The 19,581-nt window shown below is 44.8% G+C and overlaps 4 protein-coding genes across 7 annotated transcripts; 2 read left to right on the forward strand and 2 right to left on the reverse strand.

Moving 5' to 3' along the window:
- The first annotated feature begins 3,524 nt into the window (after positions 1 to 3,524).
- napsa (napsin A aspartic peptidase) lies at positions 3,525 to 6,156 on the forward strand. 2 transcript variants are annotated; one of them, XM_037256004.1, is made up of 10 exons: positions 3,525 to 3,543; positions 3,626 to 3,695; positions 3,898 to 4,051; positions 4,471 to 4,594; positions 4,685 to 4,803; positions 4,912 to 5,111; positions 5,191 to 5,313; positions 5,393 to 5,537; positions 5,614 to 5,712; positions 5,779 to 6,156. In XM_037256004.1, the coding sequence occupies exons 2-10, from the start codon at positions 3,628 to 3,630 to the stop codon at positions 5,938 to 5,940; spliced, it is 1,194 nt and encodes a 397-aa protein (XP_037111899.1). In that variant the 5' UTR covers positions 3,525 to 3,543; positions 3,626 to 3,627; the 3' UTR covers positions 5,941 to 6,156. The 2 variants fall into 2 exon arrangements, with proteins under 2 accessions (XP_037111899.1, XP_037111898.1); XM_037256003.1 differs by having other exon boundaries at positions 3,529 to 3,547.
- Positions 6,157 to 6,479: 323 nt separating this feature from the next.
- mief1 (mitochondrial elongation factor 1) lies at positions 6,480 to 10,173 on the reverse strand. Of its 2 annotated transcripts, none has more exons than XM_037255957.1 (6): positions 10,057 to 10,173; positions 9,150 to 9,445; positions 8,896 to 9,043; positions 8,630 to 8,810; positions 8,054 to 8,325; positions 6,480 to 7,974 (listed from the first exon to the last, which is right to left on the reverse strand). In XM_037255957.1, exons 3-6 carry the CDS (start codon positions 9,040 to 9,042, stop codon positions 7,135 to 7,137), a joined length of 1,440 nt encoding a protein of 479 aa, XP_037111852.1. In that variant the 5' UTR covers position 9,043; positions 9,150 to 9,445; positions 10,057 to 10,173; the 3' UTR covers positions 6,480 to 7,134. The 2 variants fall into 2 exon arrangements, with proteins under 2 accessions (XP_037111852.1, XP_037111851.1); XM_037255956.1 differs by having other exon boundaries at positions 8,896 to 9,049.
- Positions 10,174 to 10,468: 295 nt separating this feature from the next.
- On the reverse strand, positions 10,469 to 18,118 carry LOC119125375. 2 transcript variants are annotated; one of them, XM_037255807.1, is made up of 5 exons: positions 17,562 to 18,118; positions 17,240 to 17,292; positions 15,494 to 15,956; positions 15,026 to 15,427; positions 10,469 to 14,953 (listed from the first exon to the last, which is right to left on the reverse strand). In XM_037255807.1, the coding sequence occupies exons 3-5, from the start codon at positions 15,947 to 15,949 to the stop codon at positions 11,084 to 11,086; spliced, it is 4,728 nt and encodes a 1,575-aa protein (XP_037111702.1). In that variant the 5' UTR covers positions 15,950 to 15,956; positions 17,240 to 17,292; positions 17,562 to 18,118; the 3' UTR covers positions 10,469 to 11,083. The 2 variants fall into 2 exon arrangements, with proteins under 2 accessions (XP_037111702.1, XP_037111704.1); XM_037255809.1 differs by lacking the exon at positions 17,240 to 17,292.
- On the forward strand, positions 18,113 to 19,525 carry LOC119125483 (3-mercaptopyruvate sulfurtransferase-like). The gene is made up of 2 exons (XM_037256064.1): positions 18,113 to 18,732; positions 18,895 to 19,525. The coding sequence occupies exons 1-2, from the start codon at positions 18,144 to 18,146 to the stop codon at positions 19,191 to 19,193; spliced, it is 888 nt and encodes a 295-aa protein (XP_037111959.1). The 5' UTR covers positions 18,113 to 18,143; the 3' UTR covers positions 19,194 to 19,525.
- The last annotated feature ends 56 nt before the right edge of the window (positions 19,526 to 19,581 follow it).

The raw sequence follows: 19,581 nt of genomic DNA on the forward strand, positions 1-19,581 counted from the left end.
TTAGGGTTAGGGTTACTAACTAGGCTTTCAAAACTAGAGTTAGGGTTAGGGTTACTAACTAGGCTTTCAAAACTAGAGTTAGGGTTAGGGTTAGGGTTTCTAACTAGGCTTTCAAAACTAGGGTTAGGGTTTCCGACTAGGGTTTCCAAGGAGTTTTGCCATCGCTAATTAGGGTTTCAAACTAGGCTCAGGGTTTCCGACTAGGGTTTTAAACCAAGGTTAGGGTTTCAAACTAGGTTTTAAAGCTAGGGTTAGGGTTTCCAACGAGGGTTTCAAACTACTTTTAGGGTTTCTAAGATTGGGGTTTCTAACTAGGCTTTCAAAACTAGGGTTAGGGTTTTCGACTAGGGTTTCCAAATTTAGGGTTAGGGTTAGGGTTAGGGTTGGGGTTAGGGTTTCTAACTAGGCTTTCAAAACTAGGGTTAGGGTTAGGGTTAGAGTTAGAGTTAGAGTTAGAGTTAGGGTTAGGGTTAGGGTTAGGGTTAGAGTTAGAGTTAGAGTTAGGGTTAGGGTTAGGGTTAGGGTTAGAGTTAGAGTTAGAGTTAGAGTTAGAGTTAGAGTTAGGGTTAGGGTTAGGGTTAGGGTTACTAACTAGGCTTTCAAAACTAGAGTTAGGGTTAGGGTTACTAACTAGGCTTTCAAAACTAGGGTTAGGGTTTCCTACTAGGGTTTCCAAGGAGTTTTGCCATCGCTAATTAGGGTTTCAAACTAGGCTCAGGGTTTCCGACTAGGGTTTTAAACCAAGGTTAGGGTTTCAAACTAGGTTTTAAAGCTAGGGTTAGGGTTTCCAACGAGGGTTTCAAACTACTTTTAGGGTTTCTAAGATTAGGGTTTCTAACTAGGCTTTCAAAACGAGGGTTAGGGTTTTTGACTAGGGTTTCCAAAGTTAGGGTTAGGGTTAGGGTTAGGATTAGGGTTGGGGTTAGGGTTTCTAACTAGGCTTTCAAAACTAGGGTTAGGGTTAGAGTTAGAGTTAGGGTTAGGGTTAGGGTTAGGGTTAGGGTTAGAGTTAGAGTTAGGGTTAGGGTTACTAACTAGGCTTTCAAAACTAGAGTTAGGGTTAGGGTTAGGGTTTCTAACTAGGCTTTCAAACTAGGGTTAGGGTTCCGACTAGGGTTTCCAAGGAGTTTTGCCATCGCTAATTAGGGTTTCAAACTAGGCTCAGGGTTTCCGACTAGGGTTTTAAACTAAGGTTAGGGTTTCAAACTAGGTTTTAAAGCTAGGGTTAGGGTTTCCAACGAGGGTTTCAAACTACTTTTAGGGTTTCTAAGATTGGGGTTTCTAACTAGGCTTTCAAAACTAGGGTTAGGGTTTTCGACTAGGGTTTCCAAATTTAGGGTTAGGGTTAGGATTAGGGTTGGGGTTAGGGTTTTTAACTAGGCTTTCAAAACTAGGGTTAGGGTTAGAGTTAGAGTTAGGGTTAGGGTTAGGGTTAGAGTTAGAGTTAGAGTTAGAGTTAGAGTTAGAGTTAGGGTTAGGGTTAGGGTTAGGGTTAGGGTTAGGGTTACTAACTAGGCTTTCAAACTAGAGTTAGGGTTAGGGTTACTAACTAGGCTTTCAAAACTAGAGTTAGGGTTAGGGTTAGGGTTTCTAACTAGGCTTTCAAAACTAGGGTTAGGGTTTCCGACTAGGGTTTCCAAGGAGTTTTGCCATCGCTAATTAGGGTTTCAAACTAGGCTCAGGGTTTCCGACTAGGGTTTTAAACCAAGGTTAGGGTTTCAAACTAGGTTTTAAAGCTAGGGTTAGGGTTTCCAACGAGGGTTTCAAACTACTTTTAGGGTTTCTAAGATTGGGGTTTCTAACTAGGCTTTCAAAACTAGGGTTAGGGTTTTCGACTAGGGTTTCCAAATTTAGGATTAGGGTTAGGGTTAGGGTTAGGGTTAGGGTTAGGATTAGGGTTGGGGTTAGGGTTTCTAACTAGGCTTTCAAAACTAGGGTTAGGGTTAGGGTTAGAGTTAGAGTTAGGGTTAGGGTTAGAGTTAGAGTTAGGGTTAGGGTTAGGGTTAGGGTTAGGGTTAGGTTTAGAGTTAGGGTTAGAGTTAGGGTTAGAGTTAGAGTTAGGGTTAGGGTTACTAACTAGGCTTTCAAAACTAGGGTTAGGGTTTCCTACTAGGGTTTCCAAGGAGTTTTGCCATCGCTAATTAGGGTTTCAAACTAGGCTCAGGGTTTCCGACTAGGGTTTTAAACCAAGGTTAGGGTTTCAAACTAGGTTTTAAAGCTAGGGTTAGGGTTTCCAACGAGGGTTTCAAACTACTTTTAGGGTTTCTAAGATTAGGGTTTCTAACTAGGCTTTCAAAACGAGGGTTAGGGTTTTCGACTAGGGTTTCCAAAGTTAGGGTTAGGGTTAGGGTTAGGGTTAGGGTTAGGATTAGGGTTGGGGTTAGGGTTTCTAACTAGGCTTTCAAAACTAGGGTTAGGGTTAGAGTTAGAGTTAGAGTTAGAGTTAGGGTTAGGGTTAGGGTTAGAGTTAGAGTTAGAGTTAGGGTTAGGGTTACTAACTAGGCTTTCAAAACTAGAGTTAGGGTTAGGGTTAGGGTTTCTAACTAGGCTTTCAAAACTAGGGTTAGGGTTTCCGACTAGGGTTTCCAAGGAGTTTTGCCATCGCTAATTAGGGTTTCAAACTAGGCTCAGGGTTTCCGACTAGGGTTTTAAACCAAGGTTAGGGTTTCAAACTAGGTTTTAAAGCTAGGGTTAGGGTTTCCAACGAGGGTTTCAAACTACTTTTAGAGTTTCTAAGATTAGGGTTTCTAACTAGGCTTTCAAAACTAGGATTAGGGTTTCCGACCAGGGTTTCCATGGAGTTTTGCCATCGCTAATTAAACTTTCAAACTAGGGGTAGGGTTTCCGACTAGGGTTTTAAACCAAGTTTAGGGTTACAAACTAGGTTTTAAAGCTAAGGTTAGGGTTTCCAACGAGGGTTTCAAACTACTTTTAGGGTTTCTAAGATTAGGGTTTCTAACTAGGTTTTCAAAACTAGGGTTAGGGTTGCCGACCAGGGTTTCCAAGGAGTTTTGCCATTGCTAATTAGGGTTTCAAGCTAGGGTTAGGGTTTCCGACTAGGGTTTTAAATCAAGGTTAGGGTTACAAACTAGGGGTGTAAATCGCGGGTTTTGTAACGATACGATATCATATCGATACAAAGAATCACAATACGATATTTGCCGATATCTTAAAGCCTGCTGTGATCCATTCACGATACATCACGATATAGTGCTCTACGATCGATATAGAACAATATCCTGGCAGGAAAAAAAAAACATTCCGTGCCCATGAATACAAACCATATTTCACTACGCTATGTCTTCATAAGGATAAAGCTTGTGACAGCTGTGTTTTAAATGCGGTTTCGTGCGTGCCTTATCACACACAAGTCACGGTAATACTCGTGACTGGTTGACGTCTTTGTGTAATGCTAAATGATTGATATCAGTTTCGACCAATCGAGGCAACTGTCAAGGGAGTTTCCTCCAATGGGTGCCTCGTGTCGAAGATAACCGAGTCCACGCGGACAATGCCGAAGCCTCCTATTTAACACATGCGCTAGTTGGTTGGTTTTAATACATTTAAACGACAATTAATCTCCGGAAAACACGAAAATTATATATATTCTTTTCGTCTTGGACAGAAATGACACGCCTGGGGATTGTCTACCTACTCGAGGCGTTGCTTGTGACACATAGCATCGCACTTATAAGGTACTCTTTGCAAACAATCTAATTTAAAAGACGTATTTAATTGTAATGTATTAGATGTGTTATGACAATTGCAGCGTTAACGTTTTTCACTGTATTCGTCGCCTTCATATTAAAGTGACGTATTATTGTTTTTCCTTGGTTTTACCCAATGAACCCGGAAGCCAAAAAGAATTAAGACGTCCAATACCTAACTTGTTTTTAGGGTCCCTCTTCAGAAGACCAGAAGCATCCGCCGCATCATCAGCGATAATGGGATGTCTTTGGATCAAATTCGGGCTTTGGCAAAGTCGAGCGGATCGCCGGACAGCGCTCCCTCCCCAGAATTACCAGTAGAGAGGCTGACTAACTTCATGGATGTGAGTGCCAATTCACGCAATGTTAGGTCACCTACCTGCGTGAGTTTTGCAAGTAGATCATGTGGCCGCACTTTTTTCACTTTAAGCCAGACAATATAATATTATACAGTACCGCCCACTTTATATCTAGAAATAAAACTTCCAAAAAGTGTTGTATAATTTAACAAGTAGGACTAATGATTAAAAACAAATGTTAAATACAACAACCATTTGAAGAAAACGTACAGCTGTCAGAAAAAACTAAAGACTGAAATACATACATTATAAAAATCGACTCAATTACAGTACACCAATTTCCACCTTGCAACTTATAGTGAGGCATTCGTGTCATGGGAGGAAGTTAAACAAAAGGAATTTATAATTAAACATTTGTTTGGAAAGTTCTCAATATTAACATTGCTCTGATGTTGTGTTTTGAGGCCCAGTACTTTGGGTCCATTAGTATTGGCTCACCGCCTCAGGATTTCACGGTGCTATTCGACACCGGCTCCTCCAACCTCTGGGTGCCCTCCATTCACTGCTCCTTCCTCGATATCGCCTGTTGTAAGTGTCTTAAGTTGGATTTACACTGCAAGCCCAATTCACATTTAATGCAAAGATGAGATTTGTCATGGCTGAACCGCATCTCACCAGGGCTTCATCACCGCTACAACTCAAAGAAGTCGAGTACCTACGTTCGGAACGGTACTGGCTTTTCCATCAGATACGGCAGAGGAAGCTTGTCTGGTTTTATCAGTGGCGACACAGTCAACGTGAGTTCTGCGGCCTTACGTTTGAGCGCATTCCACAGTTGTGTCGGTCACGCTATCTCCACCGTACAAATCAAAAGGACTTTTCTTTCCGGATTCTCGGCTTAACAGATAGCAGGTTTGTCCGTGCCCGGACAACAGTTTGGTGAAGCAGTGAAGCAGCCCGGCATCACATTTGCCGTGGCCCGCTTCGATGGGGTTCTGGGAATGGCCTATCCCTCCATATCCGTGGCCAACGTCACCCCGGTGTTCGATACTGCCATGGCGGCCAAGCTGCTGCCGCAAAATGTCTTCTCTTTCTATATAAGCAGGTAGAAAGTGGGTTAGGGTTAGGGGCGACCGTCGGGAAGGCCAAAAGCCCAGTCAATGATTCCGACATTTGCTTCTCAGAGACCCTGCAGCAGCAGTGGGAGGAGAGCTGATGCTGGGTGGATCGGATCCAGAATACTACACTGGGGAACTGCACTATATCAACGTCACACGCAAGGCCTACTGGCAGATTAAGATGAACGAGTGAGAAGGAACCTCACACGGCATTAAGGAGATTTTTCAAAACACATTACTTACTCTTTTGGCCCCTCCCCTGCCTCAGAGTTGCCGTGGGCAACCAGCTGACTCTTTGCAAAACAGGATGCCAGGCTATTGTCGACACGGGGACGTCTCTGATGGTCGGGCCTGTGGAGGAAATCAGAGCGCTGCAGAAAGCCATCGGAGCGCTGCCCCTGCTGATGGGAGAGGTACACTTTGTTAAAGTAGCACTTAATCATCAATTCTCGTCTCCTGACACATGATCTCGTCTTTCTTCTTCTATAGTACTTCATTGACTGTAAGAAGATCGACTCACTTCCCGTTATCTCCTTTAACATCGGAGGGAAGATGTTTAACTTGACTGGAGAGGATTATGTCATGAAGGTATTGTTTGTGACCAGTTGCTGCTCAGCCAACTAGTCAATGACTTTTGCTTGGTGATCTTCGCAGGAGACACAGATGGGGACTTCCATCTGCCTCTCAGGCTTCATGGCCATGGACATTCCGCCCCCTGCTGGACCACTTTGGATCTTGGGAGATGTTTTCATCAGGAAGTACTACACTGTCTTTGATAGGAGTGCTGATCGCGTGGGCTTTGCACCAGCCAAGTAGTCCAACTCATGATTTTTAACGATATTAATCGCATTTAACTATTGTGCGCTCTGTTCTAATGTTTCGCTTTCTAACTGACCAAAGAACTGCAAATTAGGAATTAGAATGTAAAGCTTAGATTCTATCGTAAAGCACAGGTACCGACTAATGAAGTTGTGGTTCGCGGAGAGTATGTCCCAAAAAGGAAGACCACTAATAAACGATTTTGAAAATCCATTTGTCACATTTATTATATGTTGCACTGCTCAGATACAGAGCTGTACTTAAAATAAAATAAAGCTGGGGATAGAGCACAGCATGCAAGATAGCAGCACATGACTAGTGTGAACCCCACGAGGATGAGGTAGAATCTACTTTGGGTTTTGAATCCAATGAACAAATTATGGCACAGTGACTTCCTCATTTTTTGTGCATAAACTATGTTTACACAGAAAGACTTACTTAACATGCAGAGAAAGACATTAAGATTGTCAGTAAATCCAACACCACCGGTGAAGCTAGCACATTTGTTTTGGGTGGGGGTGTCACGGATATCTCTAGGGTTCCATTTTTTTTTTTTTTTTACGACCCCACAAAATTCTGAAAAAAACACAGATAAAGATTCAATACGTGTTCCTAATGGGGGACGGTTAGAAATGTTGAAAAATGTTCCCAGAAAAAAAATCTGAAAACCTTGACGTGACAAAATTCTATCTTTTTTCTAATTGAGCAACCTTGAGTCTTTTGGCAAAGTCGCTTATTAGCATTTTATTAGCTTTTGTGGTGACATACAGACAATAAACATGACATTCTATGGTTTTGACACAGCGTCACACATCCATAATCTCCATAACCATGGCTATCTATCATAAAATGCATGAGAGTTGTCTGTTATCCTAAAAACTGTCCAATCAGTTTAAAAGCGCTATAATCTGATGCAGAGAGTAATATGTTGTATATTACAATGGAGGTTTGACCTTTTCAAGACGATGCATGAAACATACACCAACTTCATTCGACACCATCGCTTTCAGGTTTTAGATGGGCGTTGGAGATTAAAAGTAAATTTGGATTAACACACAAGTGACCAAGTGAAAGCCACGGACGGGGCAATCTACTCAGATGTCATCATCAAGCGTTGCATTCGTTCTGAAAAATGATCAACGTGACCTGAAGAACTACTTACCGAATGAGCAGCGCATACGTTTTGATCTTTTAGGAAGGATGCGGACGCTGCGCCTCTTCCGTCACCAGAAGCGTTTCGGGTTCCGAAAGCGCACAGTAGAGCGTGTAGCCCAGTTCATCCACTTCCCGCTCGGTCAGTTCACAGAATAAGTTCACTTTTGGGCTGAGGGCGCAGGGCAGTCGCCCCGCCTCCAGGTAACCCACCAGCTCCTTTAGCAGCTGTAGGAAGTTGTCGGCCAGCGCCTCGTGGGTCCAGTTGGCTTGTCTTTCACTCAGCAGCAAGATCGCGTTGGTGAGCTGGCTGGCGTTAAGCCGGTTGAGGGCGGGATTGAGCTTGCACATAGCCTTAGCCACCTTGAGGCAGGCGCATCGGTAGCCTCCGTCTTCTTGATCCAAGGCCCTGAGACGTGCCGTCTCAGTCACTCGGAAACTCTGCCTCCAAAGATTTTCGTGGCGCTCGGCGGCGAGCCGATGCGGTTTGGCTATAAGAGAAGTGCCGTCCTCCATCATAAGTAAGGGCAAAAAGTCCACGTAAAGCTTTCGGTTCGTCTCGTACTGCACCTCCAAGGTCAGCGTTTCTGAGGGGACCACGGGACGAATGACATAGTCCAGGACGCTGCCGATAGCGGGCCAGTTGATAGTCCCAATCAGTTTGTCAAAGACTTCAAGGACTGATTTCGGTGACAGGTAACCTCCCACCATACAACGGTCCCAGTAGCTGCTGTTCCGTGGGAAATATTCTAAATTCTCCCTGCGGATCAGCCAGAAACCTGGAACGTTCATGATCGTATCCTCTCCGGGTATGGACGACCATAAATTCTTCTCCAGGATTAGAGGCACCATGAGCTGGGCGTGGTCTGCTGTCACCACCTTGGTGATGGACGAGTTGCATTTGAATCACAGTCCGACTAATATTTAAAAATAAAAAGACAGATGGGCTACATCTTACCTGCAAGTCGTCGTAGAGGCTGCCGCTTAGGTACATCTCCCGAAGCGGCATGTCGGGAAGTTTGGCGTGGAGGAACACTCGGAGCTCCGCGCAAATGTCCAACGCTGCTCGCCGAGCCACAGCCTGCTCCTCGGCGGGAATGTCCACGTTGTTCTGGTAGAAATCCCAAAGACGCTCCTGCAGGGAGAGCCGCATCCGAGCACGGAGCAGGTCGGCCTGAGTCGGCCCGCTCCCTTTCGCTGCGGCTCGACCCACAGCCCTGCGCAGACAGTCTGGGAGGCCATAGAAAAAGCAGGTGGATTAAATGATCAAGAAAATGGAATGGGACTTGACTCCAAATCTCAAAAGTTGCTGTCGTCTACAAAGTAACCTATCTGAAACAGTGATCTCATCAGACAAAACCTAATCTAACTCCTCTATTGTGATGTGGCTAACGAGCAGAAACACCCACTGTGTACAAATGGCAAGAATCCTCCAAAATGGATGTCTGTTACCAAATATAGAAATGGAAGCAACAAAATGGTTGAATTTTACTGGGGCCATTTCAAACAAAGTCACCAAGTTTCGCATACACACCTGATTCAAAAGAACTGGAGGCAGTAGGCAGGGACTGAAGTGACCTGCTAATGGTGGCCTTCATGTTGTGGTTCAGAACCCGTGGGGACGAACCCACCCAGGCTGGCTCTTCCCAGCTTTGTTTTCCTTTCTGCTCCATCTTGGTGGGACTGGTGGGAGCACTGATGGCACGGTCGTACATCTGAGACACAAACACAACGTGGTGATATTTTATCACACTTTGGACCAATCATGGGGAAATGTAAATATAATCCCATCTCGCGTACTCTTTTGACAGCAAGCGTTGCGATGCCGAGCATGGCTGCTCCGCCGACCCCCAAAACAAGCTTAGCGTTGGAAAGCATGAAGTCGATAGCAGTGCCGATGCCGTTGTCATCTTTCTTCCCTTTACTGCCTCCATTCATTGCGGCCATCCTGTAGCTTAAATAAGGAACACGCATGTGCTTACAAATTATTTTCATGTTGCTAAATTTGAAAGCAGATTTCACAGACAAATTGAATAGAGCATTAAAACCCCCACCTGAGAGAGACACTTCCAGATGACCACGCCCCAACAGCCGAATCCCCCTACATAAGCCCGCCCAATCGGCTACTGAGGAAGAACTGGCCCCTCTTCAGAGCCTCTTCCTTGTCTTCGGGTGCCGTCAGGGTTTGGCAGCGGCGAAACTCACGAGCCACAGCACGGCGATAGTAGTTGCGGTCAGTATACTGAAGTTGACGCCCTGCACGGAGCAACGCCCGGTACAGCGCCAGCACAGCACTGCTAGACCAGCTGCCCATGAGGGACCACACTTGAAGAGGGGGACACCCTGGCACCTGGGGGGGAAAAAAGCGTGATCAAGTTATAAAATGACTGTGATGTTTCATTTTCATTCAGAAAATTCTCAAGAGGGAAAGCAAAAGAGGAGACTACGTGTGTGTTAGCTACAATTGAATTAACCAGGACCAAAATGTTACTTACAATATCAGAGTGCTACAACTCGACACTCAACTTTTATTCACGCTATCAGAAGCAATACTTTTCAACATACTATCGTACTACAAGGACGAATAACTAAGAACATTGATTATGTTCACAAAACCATGGAATATGAACGAGGTGGCTGACACGCGTTGTAAATCTGATATCGGAGCTACAGAGACTGAAGCTAACGTTAGCAAGCACGCACAACCTGCATCAACGTGACTGTTCCAATATTTGTCGTGAAAGGACACAATAACAGAGGCCACGTAAATGCAAAAGGTTAATTTGACAAGATAAAATGGCTGACAGGAAGGAAAGTCACTCATCTGACTTGCTTGTTAGCTTAACACACCCACTGACGTTAGCCAAGCGCTGACCTACACGTAAAAAACTAAACGCAAGGGACACGATGAACATTCAACTATAAAATATAACTCGCGTCATACAAATATGAAGCACTTACCTGTTCAAATTAGAGTGAGGATTTTGGGGAAAAAGCAACAGTCCTCCCTAATGCCGGGGGTCAAGATTGTCAAGACACTCAAGTCACAACCGGAAACAAATAGGCGACGAACATTCACTTCCGGGTGACTTATTTCGTCAGATGAAATAATTTACATAATCACAAACACACTGAAAAAAAGTATTTAATTGTCGTATAGTCAATTAGGTTAAGTTGCAGCCACTTACGAAAAAATGTCAAGTATACTTTTACGAGCAGTTGCTTGGTCTATTTTTTTTTTTTTACTTTGCGAAAAAACATTTTTGTCCACAAAATAAATAAAAACACATTTAAAGCTGACTTAATAAATTAGAGAGAAAATGTCCTTTGTTTTGGTTTTTAAACATTTAATATAAAAAGTGAGCTTTCTGGGTTCATTTTAAATGTACTGTATTTATTTCTGTATTACAGTACGTCCATATAGAAGGAAGGGCAAACAGTCATTTGAGAATTGTAGTTTATCACACTTATAAGTACAGTATAATAGGGAGTTTCTTGCATTCGACAAATAGGCGGTCTCAATATTTTTCGGAAAAAACTACTAAAAATGAAACTAAAACAAACAGCATAGAGCTACCATTTAAACTTGACTTATATATAAAAGATGTGAGGGATAAAAAGGTAGAATCTGAAGTCCTTACATGTATATCATTTGTACATTGCATTGCGCAGAAATACTTTGTCAAGTTTGCAAAATAGTTTCTACTATTAGAAGAGACGACTTTCACTGGCACGGTTCTTGGAAATTCATGCAAAAGATGACAATTCTCAACTGATGACAACATTTGAAGAACCTTTTCAATTATAAATGTGCAGTTTATTTTGTGTGGAAGAAACAAAGGAGCAAAAGATTCTTGTTGCCATTGAACATTTGGAAATAAATATCACACAAAACAGCATGAAATGTCAACAATTTGCATCATCCAGGCATGTTATGATTTACAGTTCTTTAGTCAGGTCTGTCTAGCCAGAGTAGCCTTACTGACGATCACGGCATATATTTCTTTCCTTTGAGTCTCGGAATAATCTGTATATCTCTTACGTCATGGTGCTGAAGCAGCCAACACAAGTATCTCTCTGTGCCCATGCCCCACCCACTGGTAAGAAGTGGCTTCACCTCACGCATGTCAGTGTACCATTTATAGGGCTGCTGCGGAACCGCATGGTGTCTGAGGGCCTCTTGTACCAAGGCGGCCGTGGAATGACGCTCACCAAGACCCACAGTTTCTCCCAAGCCCAGCAGAAGGTCTGCAGCCTTGGCTTTGGCCCTGCCGCTGCCCTCCACGTAGGCCTGGTAGAAGGGAACGGCGAGATGATCCATCTCAGTCAACCAAACAACACCTCCGTATTTTTCGATCAACACCCGCTCTCCTTTACGCGTAAGCTTCCTGCCAAACTGCGGCTGGCCCTCTTGTACCCACTCCAAGCAATCGGCAGAAGGCATCATCGGAATGGCCTGGTCCAGAGAGACTCGTGGTAGTGGTGTTTTCCCATCCAATTTACTCAGCATGAATGTAACATGCGTGAGGGTCCCAGCAGTGTTGAGGATGATATCTGAGTGTCTCTTCAGCATGGACTTGGTGAGATGAGACAAATATCCCTCTGCTACGGAAATGGCACGGTCCATGTCGCCCAACAGTTCACATTCCACGTGGTAGAACTGGTTCAAGTGTGTGGCGTCAGGATCTTCTCCTCGAAAGCTGGGAGATATGTAGTAGGTTCCCTGCAGGTTATCCTGGAAACGGAGGAAATATTCAAGCACAAATTGCATTGAGTCTGCAAGGTAGATGTCTTGACCAAAGAGGTGAACAGAAACCGGTTCTGAATCAGACCCCAGACCCATTGGGGAGGAGATGGTGTCTGTAGTGAGCGGCGTCAGGGCATAGGAGTAGTGACAGCAATTGCTAAAATATTCCACTGTGCTGTGGAAAAGCGTGTTCTGAATCTGGAACAGGTTACGATACCACTGGCTGGAAATAGCCACGACGGAGTGGGACTGAGGCTCCTTCCACGATCGCAAAGGCCGGCACTCGGTGATCTTGGAGTGAAGCCTTTTGAGGGCATCTGGGTCGGCAGCTGGACCATCAAGTGAGGACACGTATCCGGGGTACTTTAGGAAGAATTCTGCTTGTGCTTTTGTAATCTGAAGGCCTTCTGGTGGAGGTAGTTGGGGGATTAATTTGGCATGAGCGTAATTAATCTCCAAGCCCTCAAAGATCAACGCAACAGATTGAGCTCCCATTCTCTCTTCCAGCAGTTGGGCAACTTTAAACGTTGCCAAGATCAGAGCTTTGTAGTCAGATTCCTCCAGTTTGAAGATGTCGCTGGGCAGTGGTTTGCGTGGCACCACGATGGTTATTCCGGGAGTGTTTGGGTAGGGTGTTAGAAAGGCAACATGTTGACTATCCTCCCAGACTCTCCAGTGTTGCTCCTCTCCCCTTACAATCCGACTGAACAGGTTCGTATCGAAGCGAGTCCCTGAAAATTCAAAGCTCGATGGTGCGTTTGTTGTTGGTAATCCACTCCTAATCTGGTTTCGAACCTTGTCCAGTGCTTCATCATCCCAACGTGGACCACTTATAGAGGTGCAGAACCCAGGGTTGGAGCTGTGAAATTCCTCTTTGCTGGAAAGATGGGGCTGCCACTTTGACCCTAAGCCGTGAAGCGGTAGCAGTCTGATCTGAGCTGCTTGATCGGGGTTGGGATAGAAAACCAAAGCGCAACGTTGCACTCCAAGTTTGCCGCAAAGAATACTTGAGACAGATTTGGCTTCTTGTAGCAGAGACACAAAATCAGGTTCAGCCAGATGGAAGATGCTCCGGGTCCCGCTAAGAGTTTTTCTGGTCAGAATAGTTGAACCGGGAGTCCAGGGATTGGGATTCAAGTATGCAAGCAGCTCATCTGTTTCCCAGATCACATGAGAGACGTTCTTTAGGGGTCGAAGCACTTCGACTCTTGATATTCCGCCGATCATCGAGGCCACGAACATGACACCGGCATTTGTTTCAACAACAGAATCCCCTTTGGAGTCGAGCGCAATGACTCCGGCACAAACATCTTTCAGGTTTTCTGTCATCACCTCTCGACACGCCTGTCTGAGACTATAACCTTTGTGGTGGTAGAGGCTTGCGATTTTCTGCGCAACGGTGTGTCTTAGAAACACATCTCCGTCTCCAGAGCAGCTAATGGCTAATGCGCTATCGGCGTAGATTCCCGCTCCGACGACGGCCGTATCGCCAACTCGCCCTTTCAACTTGGCCACTAAGCCGCCCGTTGATGAGGCGGCGGCCAACCTATGCTGGCAATCCAATGCCACAGCTCCAACAGTTTGAGGATGGTTGCTTTTTGAAAGATTGACACCAGCGAGCTTGGCGGCTAACTCTCCATAACGGAGATCAGTGTAGAAATAGTCAGACTTGACAGGTTTGGCCTCCTCTTTCAAAACGTGCAGAAATTCCTCAGCGCCTTCTCCCACGATAAGGGAATGCGAGCTTTTGTCCATGACGCATCGAGCCGCTTTGATGGGGTTCTTGACGCTTCGTAAACAGGCGACAGCTCCAGACTTCATTCCATTTCCATCTACTATGGCGGCCTCCATTTCATTTTGGCCTTCTCTGTTGAATACTGAGCCTTTTCCTGCATTGAAGAGAAAGCAGTCTTCCAGAGCTTCTACTGACCTTTGAACTGCATCCAGACTACGTCCACCCTGTTCGAGCACTCGCGATCCCAGGTTTAAAGCTGTTTGCAGAGCAAACTCGATGACGTTTATCACTTGTGGGTTCAGCATCATCTCCTCTCCAGCGCCACCGTGGATCAGCAGAGTAAAGTCGGAACTCGCACCAGCGGTCCAATCCATTGTTATTTGATTGTTGCCGGTAAAGTGATTCATCTCACCATTCATGTTCTTTGTTTGGTTTTGTTTGAGGAGACACTCCAGAGCTCCCATTTGACAAGCAATTGCATATTTGAGCGCTAAAAGCATCACTAACTTCAAGTTTACCTTCAGGTTTTCCTGAAGTTTGTCCAGTACCGAGGCAAAGCTACCTTTCCCATTTAGCACAACTCGAACTCGGTCCTTTTTCCCAAGGTAGGTTACAGCGAGCTGATCTTGGGCATAAACGTTTCCGACTCCACACTCCGCTCCCTCCACCAGGTCGGTACCGGTGAGATACACGGATGGACATCCGAAGGGGTCCAGGAACTTTTTCAAAGGATTGTCGTCAGATAAAGCTCGACGAAGGACAGCTAAATTGGGGCCTACACCGTGTCCGCTTTTGGTGTTTTTTATGAGAGTCTTGTGTTCCAAATATGCAACATGGAACAAATTGAAGAGGGGGTTTGTAGGTTGGAGTGCGTTGTGTGAAGCCAAGACGCTTGCTAACTTACGAGACTTTGCGCTGACTGAGTAGGTGGGATCACAACGGCCATGTTTGTAGTGGCGCATATGAGTAGGAGTGACGAGCATGTGAGTGGCGGCAGATTCCCCGAGAGTCTGCATCAGGGAAAGCTGCAAGGAGAAGTTGATCCAAGCATCATAGAGGCCTCTTTGGCTTCTCAGAGTGGAAAACACATCGGGATAAGAGGACACGTCGAAAGTGACAACTGGATTTTGGGATTTGAAATCAGGGCGTGTCTCGGTACTGTGCAAAGTAAAGGTTAGAGATGTTGGGGATGAATGATTGAAGACTGCCGAAGACCCGTTGACTTTATCCGCATTGCTATGGACTAGACTTAAATCAACGGCTTCTGACAATTGGTACACACGTTCAGTTACAAGGCCAGCTACCATCCCATCCACAGCACAATGCTCAAAAACCATCCCGGCTGTGCAGTCCTTGAACACCACCAGATTCATCACCTGGCAAAAAAAAAAAAAAAGAGACACCACGTCAGCGTAGTTCAACTACTCGGATTGTGTCGGCGGTTTTACCTTGTCATAGTATCTTAGACAAGGACCATCTGCTTTTCCTCCCAACCTCACCACGTTGAGGATCTCCGCCAATTCAGAAGGTGCGTCGCTGTCCTCCAGATTTAACGTCAGCACAGCGCTCTCCATTAGCTTCAGGGATGCTGCAGAAACTCCTCCTTTGTCCAAGATGTCTTCTCTGATGGCAGCCCAGGACTTGCGCTCCAAAGCAGAGAGTCTACAAATGGCCAAGGGGTCGTTGTGATTCCCGGTGTCGCTCCGGTCTACCACTTGAGCCAGCTGGTTGTAGATGTCAGGGAAGGATCGAGCGGATAATGTCGCATTAGTATCGGAGCGCCGGAGTATGTCGACCGGGAATACTCCACCGACGCAAGTGATGACGGCGTGAATGCTTTCCGGGTAAACCTATGGAAGGGAAAACATAGAATGATTACAAATGGAGATTTCTGACAAACTCGGATTTTCCCGTACCTTAATTTCATCTCGACTCTGGCCGGGAATTCGGGTGGCGGCGAAAAGCTCCGATTGCTGCGTTCGTTCCATGGGCACGTCCCCATCCAGCATATTGGGCTGGCTATACAGCTTAGCCGCCGCCCAAAGCAGAGCGGCCGCTCTCGTCAACTGGTTGCATCCCTTCGCTTTGGACGGAAGAAGAACAACCGGAAGGGCCGTGGCGGTTGACAGAGGGTCGGCACAGGCCAACAGACTTTTCTTGAACTGATCCGTCACCCAATTCTCTTGGCCTGTAGCCACGGTTACTAATTTTCGCTGGGCTTCTTCGAGAAGCGGCTTCTGCTTCTCCAGGGTGCTTTTGAAGTCAGCATAACCGTCGGGACTTAAGGTGAGCTGGAGAACGCGGCAGACTTCCTGCAAGGTCACTTCCATCTCTGGAACGGGGTAGTTGAGAAGAGCCATCCTGTTGAACATTGGGGAGCTGCCAAGAGAGGTGGACTTGTTTATTTGTGGCACTGGACACTCAGTGTGAAACACAATTACAGATGTTGAGCCAAAGGTTCAGCGATTCAACCGCAGACTGAATTGGTCAGGCTCACATAATCATGAATGTATTAAATATTAATCAATGCGCAAGATCAACTTTGATGTGCTGCTTCTAATCTCCTTTTGTATTATTGTCACAAGATGTCCTATTGAAGGTTTTTGGTCAATCTGTATCGAATCTAATTGATTAATTTGGTTGACCGAGCGGAGATTCTAATCGAGTGCACACACCAATGCACGCGGTTCAAATAATTGACACAATGCAGGCTGTATGGATTGGTTGGAATTTGCGGAGAGCAAGGATACTTGTCTTGTGACTCCAATAGCTTAATAATTAGATCAGCAGAAGCAGAGGACTAACTCCCACTGTCCTTAAACATGTACTTGTAGGTTAAGTGAATACTTTAAATTGTTGGTCAAGTTTTCGGTCTAAATTTTGAGCCGTCTCGAGTGTAAGCCACCTCTCGTAAAAAAACAATAAAGCAAATTATTACACAAATATACATCGGCTGATGTGGTTACATCAAATTAGAATTTAAGTTTATGCAGGTTAGAGTTGGAAAATGTTTATACAGATGATATCGTCAAAATATGTATTGCCTATTGTGCATAAATCAAAAGATTATTTTAGCTGAGAAGTTGAGTAGTATTAGTATTTAGGGAAGGGATGGCATGGTGGTAGGTATAATCGATATTTAGGAATGGATTGATATTTTCCACATTTTTAAATTAAAAAAAAAAGAATTTTTAAGTCATCGGATATGAAGTGTTTTTTCGAGGGATGCAAAGTGTTTACTGCTGAAGACATTGGAGCGAGCTGATGCAAGAGGCTGCATGATATTAATTATGTTAGCAGTTCACTTGCCATGTACTGATATTGTATTTTTCCTTTTAAATTGTTACTTTTGCAACATTATTATTTGCACACTATTTATAGGAAAAAAATAATGAAAAAAAAGGGGGGGGGGGCAACATTATTTAACCCAATGTACAATACATGTTACATTTTATTATTATTATTTATCTTGGAGACTTCCAAAGTGTTTCATATTGACATATCACTCGGAAAAACATTCTAAGAAAACCACCATCCTGTTTGAAGACGAACATTTTAGCTTTTTTAGGAAAATAAAATATATTTAGTGAAATTATGTATTTTCCTTAATAAAAAGACACATCAAGATGCAGGATAATAACCTAAGAATAAAATATGCTCACCGCAATGTCGAAATTTCTCCCAGGCCAGGCCAGTCGGAATGAAAGAAGAATGGCTCACGGGAGAAAACTTGGGTTTGTCTCTAATGAAAGTGCAGTGACTCTTGTTAAGCAATTTAAATTCCTGCCCCACACCCCCGCCCCCGCAGTTCTCATTTTTGTCTTGTATTCTTCATTTCGTATTTCGTTCTTTTTACAAAGTTACAAATAAAAAAAGTGGACATACACATCTGTGTTCAGAATTAAACAATCACGTTCAAATAAAGGAACATCAATATGCAACCAGGGCCATGGACAACAAATTGTGGACATGTTTTGAACTCACCACACTGCTCTGTCAAATCCACATCACATGGTTTATATTTTCAGCCATGCTCTCCACTTCCATTCCATTGCATTGGTGGCCTCTTTTGAGTAGATCTCGGATTTGTTGTGTGGCTGTAGGTTGTTCCACTCATTTTGGACAAGATGTGCAAGTGCATCAAAAAGAACATCTGTGGAGACAAAGCCTGGATTAATCAGATGCATCGAATCCAGCATTATAACCTTAAATTGATAGAGTGACATTATGTCAAGCTGGGTGACGATGCGGCGACAATGTACAACTTTGCACTGGAACTATTTCAACTGCTTTTTCTGAACACTAAATAAAGTTCAGAAGTTCTAGTTGGCTATTCCTGACATTCTTGTAGTCACGTTTTATTGCACACGCCAGTAAGGGTATGAACGACTGTCAGAGCAGTCTTTTTTTTATATATATAATTTCGATTAAAACCAATATTTACTAAGTAAGGAATTTGCAGAAAGAAATGATGACGATAAAACTTGGACGAACAAGTGTAACCGAGTTTACTGCATCTCTGGCGCCCTCTACTGTTGGCCGCGTGGACCACATTTCGACACCATCATGGCGGCACAGGCTCGCGCAGTTGTCTCAGGCCAGTGGCTAGCGGACGCAATCCGAAACGGCCTTGTAGGCTCAAAGATTCGCGTTCTCGATTCGTCATGGTACCTCCCGATAACAAAACGGGACCCGAAAGCAGAGTTCGCGGAGAAGCACATCCCGGGAGCTTCGTTCTTCGACATAGACGAGTGCAGTGACCAAAGTTCACCGTATGATCATATGTTGCCTACGAGCAGCCACTTTTCACGCTACGTGGGCGAGCTGGGCATCGGCAACGACACGCATGTGATTGTGTACGACACGAACGGCTTCGGCTCGTACAGCGCCCCACGCGTCTGGTGGATGTTCCGACTGTTCGGTCACAACTCTGTGTCGGTGCTGGACGGGGGTATGAAGAACTGGTTGGCGGAAGGGCGACCGGTGACGTCAGAACAGGTGAAGCCGGAGTGCAAAGACTTTAAGGTGACTACGAACCCTGCGTGGGTCAAGACTTATGAGGACGTGCTGGAGAACATCAGCACCAAGAAGATACAGGTGGTGGATGCAAGATCTGCGGGCAGGTACAGGGGGATCGAACCGGAGCCTAGAGAGGGTGAGCAGTTTGTGACATATATGAAAATGACCATTCTTATTACAAAATACAAACAAGTAGAAGGTCGTTCAAGTTCAGAAACTTTCACAAAAATAACAGCACTTGGTAGCCCTGAACAAATCTAGATGTGTGTTGTATAACTTTTGGTCAATTTATCAACAGGTACCCTACCAGGCCACTTTCCCGGTGCGATCAATATGCCGTTCACTTCTTTCCTGGACTCCTCCGGAAAGTATCTGGCCAATGAGGACCTGTCCAGACTGTTCAAGAAAGCTGAGGTAAAACCGGACCAGCCATTGTGGGCCACCTGCGGTTCTGGTGTGACGGCGTGCCTCGTGGTTCTGGCCGCTCACCTGCTCGGGCACCCGGGCGTGTGCGTTTACGACGGCTCCTGGGCCGAGTGGTTTAAAAGAGCATCTCCTGAAAATGTCATCTCAGAGGGAGAAGGAAAGAAGATGTGATAAGAGTAATAGTTGAACATTCAGAAATATGCTATGAACCACAGTGATGTATGTAAAGATTTTTTTTTCCCTCAAGTGACGTTTTTTTCTTTTGGCTGTGTTGGTGGTTCAAAATCAAAGTGCACTTTTTGATTCGAGAGGTGGCAAATCATTCATAAAATGCATTCTTTCACTTTTATATGATTCCATCATGCTCATGGGTCATCCTCATTATTCATTAACCGAAAAAGTAGGCTAATTATTCATCTTTTTAATGGGAGATTTTGCAGAAACCTGATCTGATTGCAGATTGTATTACACTTTATTAAAGACAACTTGAAATTGCACGTGTTGCTGTTTGTGCCGTGTTGAATGACTTTAATCTTTTGTTTTTGAAATGTGGCTGAGG

This window comes from Syngnathus acus, chromosome 8, assembly GCF_901709675.1.
Source record: "Syngnathus acus chromosome 8, fSynAcu1.2, whole genome shotgun sequence".
Taxonomy (NCBI): domain Eukaryota; kingdom Metazoa; phylum Chordata; class Actinopteri; order Syngnathiformes; family Syngnathidae; genus Syngnathus; species Syngnathus acus.

What these genes read in the sequence shown, in the direction of transcription:
- napsa (XM_037256004.1), top strand. Translation starts at nt 3,628, where the DNA reads ATGACACGCCTGGGGATTGTCTACCTACTCGAGGCGTTGCTTGTGACA. An exon ending in TGGCAGATTAAGATGAACGA is followed by an intron (nt 5,314 to 5,392) that starts GTGAGAAGGAAC and finishes CCCCTGCCTCAG; the next exon opens with AGTTGCCGTGGGCAACCAGC. An exon ending in GAGAGGATTATGTCATGAAG is followed by an intron (nt 5,713 to 5,778) that starts GTATTGTTTGTG and finishes TGATCTTCGCAG; the next exon opens with GAGACACAGATGGGGACTTC.
- mief1 (XM_037255957.1), bottom strand. Translation starts at nt 9,042, where the DNA reads ATGGCCGCAATGAATGGAGGCAGTAAAGGGAAGAAAGATGACAACGGC. An exon ending in CAACGCTTGCTGTCAAAAGA is followed by an intron (nt 8,811 to 8,895) that starts GTACGCGAGATG and finishes TTTGTGTCTCAG; the next exon opens with ATGTACGACCGTGCCATCAG. An exon ending in GCCTCTACGACGACTTGCAG is followed by an intron (nt 7,975 to 8,053) that starts GTAAGATGTAGC and finishes TCCATCACCAAG; the next exon opens with GTGGTGACAGCAGACCACGC.
- LOC119125375 (XM_037255809.1), bottom strand. Translation starts at nt 15,949, where the DNA reads ATGTTCAACAGGATGGCTCTTCTCAACTACCCCGTTCCAGAGATGGAA. An exon ending in AGAGTCGAGATGAAATTAAG is followed by an intron (nt 15,428 to 15,493) that starts GTACGGGAAAAT and finishes TCCCTTCCATAG; the next exon opens with GTTTACCCGGAAAGCATTCA. An exon ending in GTCTAAGATACTATGACAAG is followed by an intron (nt 14,954 to 15,025) that starts GTAAAACCGCCG and finishes TTTTTTTGCCAG; the next exon opens with GTGATGAATCTGGTGGTGTT.
- LOC119125483 (XM_037256064.1), top strand. Translation starts at nt 18,144, where the DNA reads ATGGCGGCACAGGCTCGCGCAGTTGTCTCAGGCCAGTGGCTAGCGGAC. An exon ending in CGAACCGGAGCCTAGAGAGG is followed by an intron (nt 18,733 to 18,894) that starts GTGAGCAGTTTG and finishes ATTTATCAACAG; the next exon opens with GTACCCTACCAGGCCACTTT.